This window comes from Cebus imitator, unplaced genomic scaffold, assembly GCF_001604975.1.
Source record: "Cebus imitator isolate Cc_AM_T3 unplaced genomic scaffold, Cebus_imitator-1.0 Scaffold167, whole genome shotgun sequence".
Lineage (NCBI taxonomy): Eukaryota > Metazoa > Chordata > Mammalia > Primates > Cebidae > Cebus > Cebus imitator.
In genome coordinates, this window is record NW_016107482.1 from 217,263 (window position 1) to 228,663 (window position 11,401).

Here is an 11,401-nt window from a genome sequence, read left to right on the forward strand (position 1 = left end):
ATATGGTCTTTGTCCCTTTGTGTCTCCTGTGCAGCGCCTTGCACATAGTAGGGACTCCCTGGATTAAAAGCAAAGCTCCTTAGATTGGACTGGGATGTCTAACGGCGGGGCTCTTGACTGTATTCACTATAAGTCAATGCAAAGCTAAAGGTTCGGGGCTCATGACACCTGCTACCCAAGAGGTCCCTGCAGACTTGAAATGTAGAAAAGGACTCCACATCATGTGATAGGCTGGGAATAAGGGCAAATGCATATAGGAGTCATATTTGGAAACTGACCCAAATATTGAACTACTGGGGCGTGATTGGGGAAAGCTGCTGCTGTTTTCTTTACAATAGACTTAGGGAGGATTCATTGCAGAATAGTCTGCGAGAGTTAGTGTGGAACCCAAAGCCAAAATAAGCAAAACAGCCTTGCTGAATTCTCAAAATCCATGTGTCTCTGTCTGCCAGGTGGGGTCTGATGGCCACAATGACCTTGAGTGAGATGCAGACAGAGAAGGCCATGAGGAGATATTCTACATGGCAGGTGCTCTATACCGAGGCAAAGAAATGGGAACAGGGTCCCAAAAATAGTGGAGTAGAAAACGTTTCAAAAGCACAGGGCACCTGACACCCAAGGCCAAAAGATGCTGTAGGCAGCAGTTCTTACATTTGTTTTTGGTTATCTTTGGGAGGTCAGTAGGACCCCTGGACCAAATGCCTGTCTGCTGTGTCCCAAACCAGATCCGCAAGGGTCTGCCTCAGGTCTGGGGCTGATACCTGTCTGCTGCTAAGAAATGCAAGAAGGGGGTGTATAGGAAGAAATGTGTGTGTGCTTGTGTGTGTGCATGCGTGTGTGCTTGTGTGTGTGTGCTTGTGTGTGTGTGCGTGTGTGTGTGTGTGTGTGTGTGTGTATGTGTGTGTGTGTATGTATGTGTGTGTGTACAGGGAGGGAAGGGAGAGTGGGCAGGAGAACAGAAGGCCAACGTCTGTTTCTTCCAATGACTCTTCAGCCTCAGCCCTTCCTGCTTAAGAATGAAGAATGAGCTTCTGTGGCTCAAACAGTGTACTCACAAAGGAGTCAGAGACAAGGGACTGGTCCAGTCTGGCTCCCTCCATTGCCACCTGGTTGTGTAAATTCTGCCAAGTCACTGAACTTCCCTGAACTCTGCTTTATATACCTGTGGAAGAGGGAGACCAGCATCTCTCGAATGAAGAGAAGAAACAGATTTGAAAGTGCCTAGCAAAGTGTAACAGAAATTGCAGTCATGCGGTGACAATGGTCCTCTGGCTGGCTTGTTATATTTTAACACAGAACAAAGCTGCCAGCCCAGGGGTGGTTTCACGGTGGAGGCATTCCAGGAATTGGCCAGGAGTTGGTGGGGGCATTATTCTCTCCCAGTGCCCCTGCAGTGACCTTGGGAGGCAGCTGCCCACTGCTTCCCCGGGGGAGAGTGGGTTGGCCTGCTGCCCTTGTCTTCCACTCTGAGCACTGCATTAGCAGCTGCTGGGCCACAGGTGGGTGCCTGCAGAGGATGGCAAAGGGAGCACAAGTGTTCCCGGGTGTAGGGGGAACAAAGAAGGCCAGGAGAGCCACCTCAGGGCTGTAAGGAGCTGAGCAGAAGGGTAAGGAGTCATGGGCAGCCTCTCCCAGCAGGGCACGCTGCAGAGTCCCAGAGCTGGAGGAAGGCACCCCTCGCTTCCAGGAGGGAGCGTGTCAGTGATACACAAGGAAGCCCTAGGGAAATCGTCCCTTTGAGCCTCACTTTCTCTCTTTCTAAACTGGAATTAATAATATGTGCATCTGCGTGACTCCTTCAGCATTAAAGGAGGCACTGTGTGTGTTACATGTCCTCACTAGGTGTGGAGCACGGCAGCGTGGATGCTTGCCAGGGCGTGCCCAACCTCGGGTACCTGTGCCAAGAGTCTGCTGTAGTGCTGTGCCCTGCATCGGCGTTCCTTGGGCCCCAATCTGAGAAGATCGCTGCTCCCAGAGGCTCTCCAGGGCTCCCCTCTGGGCTCCTTACACTGGCTGAGGTCCTCCAGCCTTATATGTGCCCTAATCTCCCTCTGAGCTGCCATTGGGCGATCACCTATCTGTCCCATGCATCAGCAGTTCCCCCTTACCTATGGGGGATGCTTTCCAAGACCCCCAGTGGATGCCTGAAACCAACGATACCACTGAACCTTACATACATGATAGTGTTCCTATATGCAAATACCTACGATAAAGTTTATTTCATAAATTAGTTTATTTTTTAAATGTGACATAGTAAGATATTAACAACAATAACAAATAATAAAGTTAAAACAATTGTAACAATGTACTGTATAAAATTTAAATGAACCAGTCTCTCTCTCTCTCTCTCTCTCTCTCTCTCTCTCAGTAATACTGTACCACAGGTAACTGAAAGCTTAGATCAGGACAACAGACTCTAACTCAAAGTCACCTTCGTCCTCAGAGAGATTCTACCTACATCCCTCCACTTGATCTCGTTCCTACAATTCTTCAACGAACATGAGCTGCTTCTGTAATAATGAAATAGGGCAAAGACAACTTATTTTTAAACTTGTAAGTGAAGAGTAGACTAATCTGACTTAAAAGGACAAAAGAGTAAGAGAAAAACAGAGAATGAGAAAGACACAGAGAGAGAAAGACAGCAAGTAGTGCACGCACTGAGCCTCTCAAGCATCTACTCCAGTGAAATCCTGTGTTTGTGAAATCCCACAGGAGAGGTAGAGGCTGGCCCGGAGCTGCCCCTGCAGGTGCCCAGCCCAGGGAACCCTGCCGTGACAGATCCAACTGCTAGGGAGCCAGGACTGCCGCGCAGAGGAGGATCAGAGCCGTGGGAACAGGGGGCAGGTCCAGGCAGGGAGGGCAGAGACAGTGGGCTCCGTCTCCTCAGCCTCCAATGGGCTGAGCTCAGGGCACAGGATGACTTCCATGGGTCGAGATGCTTTACTTTATGGGTCCCTTCTCCTAGCAAATATTAGAAATCATATTTGATGGCTGCATTGGTATAACGGCAAATGTACTATTTGATCTTAAAGGTTCATTTCCTCCTCTCCGATTTTAAAAGGAACTCAAACACTGTTGTGGGCCTCTAGAAGCACTGTGGGCTCTGAGCAGTGTGCCTGGGGATCAGGTCCTGACTGAGCCTTCCAGACAGCCTGTGTGTAGGGGGGAAGAGAAGGGTGTGTGAGGGGCTGGCAGGCTCTCTGTAAGTCACATCTACTTGCTAGTTTCAGTATCATCACATGCAAAATGGAGATAAAAATACCTCCCTGGGGCTGCCGGAGGGTGAAATGAGATGGCATCTGTGGAGTGAAGCCTTGTCTCCGCTCTGAGACAGGACTACAGTCGCCAGAAGAGAAGGATGGCTCAGGAGAGTTTAGAGAATCAGTGAAAAAGAAAAAAACATTATGAAAAATTTTTAAAAAGGTAATACTCAGGATTTTCAGCCATAACTGAAATTAATTTCACTAAAATAAGACGTTTGGCAGAGGTAGAAGGAAGGGGATTCATATGACAAGCCCATCCAGGTTATGGTCAAGCAAGGCCTGGCTCCGCTGCCAGGAGTCTGGGACTTGGAAAAGCTGAGGAGCTTATGAAAAGAGAGAGAGAGAGAGAGAAAGAAAGAGAGACCGGATCCTTAGAGAGGCCCAGATCCAAGCCCGTCCAAAGGGGAGCATGAAGGAAAAAGGATAAATGACTGCCAGAAGAAGACATTGAAAGGTCTTCATTGAGTGCATTAGGGCCAGGTCAGCCGCTGGACGAGGCCCCCCATTCACACGCAGGGGAGGCGGCACTGGCAGGCAGGGGAGAGGTCAGGGCCAACCTGAGAGGAGCTTAGAGTACACCAGGGTCAGGGCTTCGCCCAGGGTGGGGAGAGGGTATGGGGATTGCTGGGGTCCAGGACACTCTGTAGACCCTGCTTGCCTACATGGATGGACTTTCACATCCCTCCAGCCATTTGCTGACTCATTCACTCATTCCTTCACTCGTAGGATGCTTTCAAAGAGTCTACTCTTCTTCATGGAGAAGCAGACAGCCCAAGTATGAGTGGCTGAGGGGCTGGTTCCCAGATGAGGTGGCGAGGGTAAAGATGACCTCTCTCCGGGGTGATGTGAGGAAATGGGACCCCAGAAAGTAAGAGGTTTGCTCCCCGTTACACAGCTGGCATGTGTGGCTAACAGCAGGGCTGTGTGTGTTTTCTAGGCTGCTCTCCACTGCAGTTGCCAACTCTTGGATAAAAACATGAAAGAGCAGCATCGGCAGGGAGAGGGCCTTGCCCTGGGCTCCATGGGACCACACAGATCCAGATGGATGGTTTTCCGTGGCAAGGAGCAAACAGAGAGGAGTCTGGAGAGCAAGGAGGGGGCGGGGCAGCGGGGAGGAAACTGGCATTTAAGCACACACAAGCACTCAGTAAGTGGAAGCAATTAAACACAATTATGAACACGTACCAGGCGTTACACTAGGATGTTTATCTATGGGGATACACTGAATCCTCCGAACAAAGCCCTGAGGTGGAGACTATTATTAGCTCCATTGACAGGATCAGGATTAGCGATAGATTTTGCAGAGTCCAGTGCAAAATAAAAACATGAGGCCCCTTGTTTGCAAGAGAATTTGAAGATAGCAACAGGAGAGCACTAAACCAAGGAAGTGCAGGACCCTGCTGGGCAGGTTTCACCCCTGTGAAGCCATCCCTGTCCCAGGTGATGGACCAGCAACTTGTCCCAAGTCACAGCCAGCTCACAGCGGATCCAGATTCAAAACCTCATTCTCAGATTTCAAAGCTAATCCTTTATCACTAGCAAATCAACACAAAGTCTATTTGAGCTAAAGGTTTAAAATAATTCAGAAGGGGAGCCTGAACTTGAAGCTTCTAGCATCACTAAGGCCTGTGTGTAGGTTTCAGCAGGAGCATTGGGTGAGTTTCTCCAGTGAAAGTGGATTTCACCTCCAGCGGACTGTTGCCCAGTGAACACAGGAGAAGGGCTTGGCTGGGCCGCACACCAGACGCATCATTGTTTTATCAGGTTTTGATCTGGCAACCTATAGTTTTCCCCCTTTTAAGACTCTGCTGAGAACATGTGCCCATCGACTGCTGATAAAATGTGAAGGTTGTCCATTCCAGAGTTCTAGGAGGAAGAGTGGCAAGGCTGGGTCAGTTGGAAGCTCTGTGCTTGAGTCCCTCATAAAATTGCCCACTGCATGTGGGAGCAGCGGGTACGAGGCGCTCTGGCAGTGACTCTCTGCAAGGATGTGTCAGTCAGAATGATCATATGCAAAGTGCAGATAGACAACACCATCAGGGTGTGCCAGGGATGCAGGGAGATAACCAGGGCCACCCTGCCCAGGGCTGGCTCTCCATGCCCTGAAATGGAGCTTCTTCCCCTGAACGCTAGAAAGGGGTCAGTATTGTGCCTGCTGGCCCCAAGCAGTGTGTGACTTCAGTGTTTTCACAATAAGAGGAGGGGTATCTGGCTTTCACATGGATAAGCAGAATAAGAGAGACTAGAATGCAGCTCCATGAAGAGTTCTGAAGGAGAGGCAGTGATGCCAGCAGAGCGGGGGTGGGAGCAGGGACCACAGAGCCCTGCTTTGCCCCCATCTGGAGCTGGGGGACCCCAGGCGAGGCAGGCACCCCTCCCCAAGCCCAGTGCTTGCTTGTGAAGGGGTCAGAACCGCACAGCCTCTCCGGTGACGTCAGGGCCCGCCCAACCTTCGCCTTGCCCAAGAAGGAACCAGTGTCGGCGGGCCAGACTCTGCTTGCATGCGGGAAACAGGCTCTTGCCAGTTTCTGCCATGGGCTAAGATTTGGTACAGGAACATCGTTCTAGAAGAATGTAGAAAAATGAAAATGTATAATAACTAAGGCTGGAGCCCGCATTCTCTTGGAAGTTCAGATTATGTGAGGATCTGAAGAAAACCCAGGCCAAGATGAGAGGGAGGTAGGGACAGAGGAAGAGGGAAGGATGCAAAAATGAACCCCAGCTGGGTAAGAAGGTGGGAAGGACTAGGCGGGATTCCTGGGGCCCAACAATTGTGCCTTTGGAATTTGTTTGGGTTTGACTCCTGTCCGTCTCAACTTCTTATTTACTGGTCTCCACGTCCATGCCAAGTTCTAGACCAGGAGCTCCTGACTGAAGGCTTTTTAAAGGCTCTTTTGGCATTGGAATGGTGGCAGTCCCGGGAACGTGGATGGGTTTGGGGTCATCCCTGCAATTACCCACCGGCTTCAAAGCGGCTCAGCAAACACCTCTCTGTGCCAGGCCTTGAGTCAGGGATAGGCAGGGTCACAGAGCTCCTTGGGAAGTCAGAATTCTGGGAAGAGGGCAGACTCAGGAATCTGTCAGGGCTGCAGCTGTGCCCACGGCTGTGATGGGTGGTTTTCTAGGCTTGGGAAGCTGAGTCCTAGCAGACCAGCAGGTGCCTGTGCCCTGGGCACTCGGTGTGTTGAGGAGCCTGACATGGGCAGTTGTGAGGGGTGAGGCTGGAAAGGTAGCAGGCCTGGAAAGGTGCATGGGGGAGGGCTTGAGGGCCACCCCGAGCCAGCCGTTGAGGTGGGTAAGGGCAGCAGCAGCCCAGTGCAGGCCAGGCCTGACCACAGAGAGCAGGGCATGGGTGCAATGGCGGACTGGGGGAGACGGGGGACACAGGCCTGGCTGAGGAGCTGGGGGTGGCAGGCAGGTCCTGAGCGTCTGTGCCTTAAGCATCCCTCTGTGTGCAGAGCCACAGCAGCGTGCCCTGCCTGGCACATACAGGTTGTGGACCACACACCCTGCAATGCTCCCCTTGGCTTGGCCTGGGTTGCCTGTGGGTTCTGGCAGCCTGTGTCTACAGCCTGGCTGTATCCCCAGTGCCTGGGTGCCCTGTGGCGGCTTATCTCCCACTGAACCACTGGTATTTCATCCAAAGGTCTCTATAAAAAATTCACAAATTAGCTGGATATGGTGGTGCATGCCTGTAGTCCCAGCCACTTGGGAGGTTGAGGCAGAGAATCTCTTCAGTGCAGGAGGTGGAGGTTGCAATGAGCCGTGATCGTACCACTGCACTCCAGTCTGAGTAACAGAGCACAAGACTAAAAAAAAAAAAAAAAAAAAAAAAAAAAAAAAAAAGGAACATGCCTATCAGAGCGGGTATGCAGGGGAGACCCAGGTAAGGCCATTACCAGGGCTTGGTGTCTAAGTACTAAGTTGTTATTTTATCAAAAGCTGAAAACAACGGTGGTCTGGAGGGTGATCCTCAGGCCAGCCTTGCTCCAATGAATTCCACTAACAAAAGCCACCTCCCAAGCCTCTGCTATGGGCGCAGGGCCAGTCCCTTCTGCTGTTGCTCTCAGGTGATTTCAGTTATTACCACTCACAGATGGGAAGACTGAAGTGCCGAGGTACCTCCGATCTCTCTCAAAGCTGGTGAACATTGGAGCGCAGTCAAACCCAGGGCTGACTCCACAGCACAGATGTTGCTGTGGCCTCTGCTCTGCCTGTCACTCATCATGTGATGAGGACACATCCTTTCACTTCTGGGTCACGTTTCCTCCCAGGGGTGGGGTGCCAAGAGGAAATGAACAAAGGCATCAACCGACACTTCCCAGAAGAGTAATACAACCTCTTACGGAAGTAAGAAAACATGCTTAGCCTTACTTAATTACAGAGACTTATTCCAAAGTAACAGTGTTTTTTTTTACTCATCAGTTTGGCCAAGATTAAAAAAAAAAAAATGCAGTGTGAGGATGCAGAGAAATGGTGACTTTCATAGGCTATTTTTGAGCATGGGAAACTGGTATGACCTTTAGGAGGGTAGTTTCTCAAGATCTACTAACATTTTAAATGGATACAGAAATTAAATGCTGAGGTAGGGGAATTTATCCTAACAGTTTACAATCACTTGCACGAAAACCGTACTTACTCATTGTCACAGGAATACTGTGTTTGGTTTAAAAAATTAAATGAGGTTTGCACACAGCCTAAATGCCCATTGGAAGAGGAATTGGTTAAATACAATACCAAGGTCATTCATATATTCATACAATTCTTATTGTGCAGCCCTGGGAAGAATGGGCTAGTCTCTACATGGTGTTAAGTTATCATGTTTAAGAGATATTCTGATGGAAAAGAACAAGATGAACTAAAACACATGAAATACACTTTATTAGGTAAAATAAGAAATATTTGTATTGGCAAATTTACTTCTGGAAGGATTATCCTCAAGAAATAAAGCAATTGCCTTTGCGGTAGGGAGAAGGTGTCTTTCTCCTATTTTTAACTCTTCATTCACTGTTAACTTTACTGTTTGTTTGGTTTTGTGTTTACAGCATGCTTGCGGGCCCTTTGCGTGTCCTCAGTTACTGGAAGATGGTTTGGCTGCGGCCTCAGACAAACACTTGAGGCACAGATGTATACGCAGGTCTGCCACCAGAAGAGGCATGCTGACTTGGCTTGCCCCAACCTCTCACCCCTGCTGAGGAGGCCTTTTCCTAAGCATTGCAGATGGGTTCATTTGTTCCCACCGCAAGCTCCTAGAATGCCTTGTACTTCCCACCCCTTTCCTCTCCAGGGAGCTCTGCAGTCCCCAGAAATGCTTGCCTAACCACAGGCACCCTTGGAAAGGTCCAGCTGCTGACTGCCAGCACCATGTGACTCCCAGTGCCAGTGACATCTGGAGGAATTGAGCAATGGCTGAGGTGGAATTTCATTTGGCACTTAATGGAACCCTCTGCTTCTGCCAGAGGCGGTGAATTCTATATAAAGCTGCCAAACCTGGCCGTGTCTCCTCACTGAGCCTTGATCCCTTCCATCCAAGGGCAAGGTAAATGAATTGCTGTGCATGACTCACGAGCAGTAACTGTGGTTTTGAGGCCTAGCCCACCTGAGCAGAGCAAGCCTGCCTGGCAGAAGTGGGTCCTCTCCACTCTAACCTCTGGATCTGATGAGCAGCTACATAAACTGAGACAGGATATAGACACATCCTGCCTGAGTTAGTAGCAAGAAATAGCTGCCTCCCCCCACCCCCCTGCAGTTCCAGCACAGCAGGGATCCTGCCATAAATCAATCTGAAGCCTAATGTGGAATAGCACGCCAGCCACCGCTGTTTGTCTCCCAAGGTCAGAAACCTGAGTCCTGGAAAACTGCTTGTGGGGCTGGGCTGGGCTGGGCATGGGGCAGGGGTCTGGCAAGCCCATCCTCTTCAGGCATGGGGATGCCTTTCAGCCTCACCTCCTCAGTGCCTAAATTGGAATAAGGACAGTGGCTTCTGTCCCTTTAACCCAGGCTGCGCCATATACACACACACAAATAAGTGCTCAAGACACACGCACAAACACACTAAAGCATGTGAACTCTGAGAACCACGTACAATTATATAAAGATGCCCAGCCTGGATCCAGCACTTAGGTTGTGTCCTTCTCTGTGCGGAGCCATTTATACGCACTTCTTACTGCTAAGATAAGGACTCTCCTGGTATTATTCCTGCTTTGCAGATGAGTAAAGTGGAGCTGAGAGACTGGCTTGCTAACAGGCAGTGCAGACGATCCCAGTGCATACCGAGGGGCCTCACTCCCAAGCACCTGTGATGCCTGTGCACTCCCAGGCTGGCCCAAGCAGAGCCATGGGCACACGCAGTGCCGTGTACACACGTAGACCGAAGCCACGCTTATCCATGCCAAGCTCCGGCAGGGTGAGGGGTGAGGCCTCACAGCCCTCTGGATTTCAAAGACTTCTAAGAGAGCTGGTGTCTCCAATACCCATATCATTATCATGTTAGTAAGGTAACGTTATCACATGATAGGCTCAGGACAGCTTCTCTCTGACAGGCTCTCAGGATTGGACCGCGCCAGGGTGGGGGATGACAGGGGCATGCATTAGGCTTTTTGGTTAAATAAAATGGTAATTTTTATTGCAAAAGCCCAGTGGCAGAGGAAAAGGGCAGAGGAGGCCCAGCAATGTTTCCAAGTACCTACAAAAACTTTCATCGCATATGATTTCCCGTCAGCAAGAAACCGTGATGGTTTAAAAGAGAAAGAAAACAAGCAGTGAGGAATTACGAGCCCCCAAAGGATTCAGGCCGGCGACTCCCCCGCGTCTGTGTGCCCCTGCGGTGCCCAGCGGAGCCAGCACGTCCCGGGGCAAGGCTGGAGTTGCCTGGAGTTCACCCGGGCGCGCCCGGCCCGCCCCAGGCCTGGGCAGCAGCACAGACGCAACTTGGTGTGGACTCTTCCCTAACTGTTCTTTAGGGGGACGATTCTGGCCCCTGACATTTCACATGCCCCGCACAAAGAAACACAAGGCGGGCGACGCTCCCCGGGCGGGCGGGCTGGCGGCCTCTCCAGCTCCGGGACGGCGTCCGGGACGCGGGACAGGGACAAGGTGCAGCCCAGGCACCGGGAACAGGGGCTAGAGCCGGGATCTGAGCCCAGCGGGCGCCTCCTCCGCCGGGAGGCCGGGCACCGACCGGGACACCCGGGCTTCCGTGGCCGCGGCTTGGCCCCCCGGCTGCTTGCTGCGGGCCGCGGCCTCCCGCGGGCCCCCAGGACCCCTCCCCACGGCGGGTACTCACCGAGGTCGAGGGGCTGCGCAGTGCGGTTGGGGCTGCTCATGGCCCACGGTCGTGGGCGTCAGCCCGGGCAGACGCCGCGGGGACGGGCCGGGCCGGGCCGGGCCGAGGGAGGGTCGCGCTCCTGGGCTCCTGACCCTCAGCGGCGGGAGGAAGCGGCACCTGGGTCACACGCCTCCCGCGCGGGCCGAGGGGAGGGGCTCTGGCCCGGAGATAGGCAGACTTCATTTATTTTTTTTCTGCAGACTTGGCTGGTGGGGTTTCCACCCCTTTTTTTTTTTTTTTTTAAACACACACCCGCCCACTTCTGAACTCTTCTGTGCTCCAACTTTCCTGCGCAAGAACCACACTTTTCTAATTGTTTCTCTTTCCATCTGCCACTACCGGGTACAGAGGTTGTGCCTGAGAAGTCCCCCTGGAGGGCAAGGAAAACTCCCTGATGTGAAATGATGACCTGGCCCAACACTGTCGGGGATGGTGACCAAACAGGGCAGATCTGTGTTGAAATCTTGGCTGGCTGCGCCGCCGCTGGATGGCTGGGCGGCCTCTCTGAGCCAGCCGCCGGGCATTTGTCCCTGGGGAGAGTCCCTGTCTTGTTGGCCTTTGCGAGCCCTGTACCCATGGATGGCCTGTTTAGCAAAGATTATGCCAAAACAGGAAGAATTGCCGGGCAAGGGTCAGGTGATTTGTTCCCATTGCCTTTCTCTGAAGCTCCCAGACACAGTGGAGTTTGTGAATTTGCTCTACTTTTGACATGAAAACCTACACATGGATTTCCATACATACCTTGGTTCGTTAAATGCAAGTCAACCGGCACCACCTACAAAAAATGTATCATAGCGTCATCTGCCCATTC

At 51.6% G+C, this 11,401-nt stretch overlaps 1 protein-coding gene across 1 annotated transcript in view; it reads right to left on the reverse strand.

Annotated features, from left to right (window-relative positions):
- Positions 1 to 10,981, reverse strand: part of GYPC (glycophorin C (Gerbich blood group)) — a 34,597-nt gene extending 23,616 nt beyond the window's left edge. The window contains exon 1 of the mRNA XM_017544213.2: positions 10,549 to 10,981. Coding sequence (XP_017399702.1) covers positions 10,549 to 10,588 — 40 coding nt within the window. The 5' untranslated portion in view covers positions 10,589 to 10,981. The remainder of the gene's footprint in view (positions 1 to 10,548) is intronic.
- Between the last annotated feature and the right edge of the window lie 420 nt (positions 10,982 to 11,401).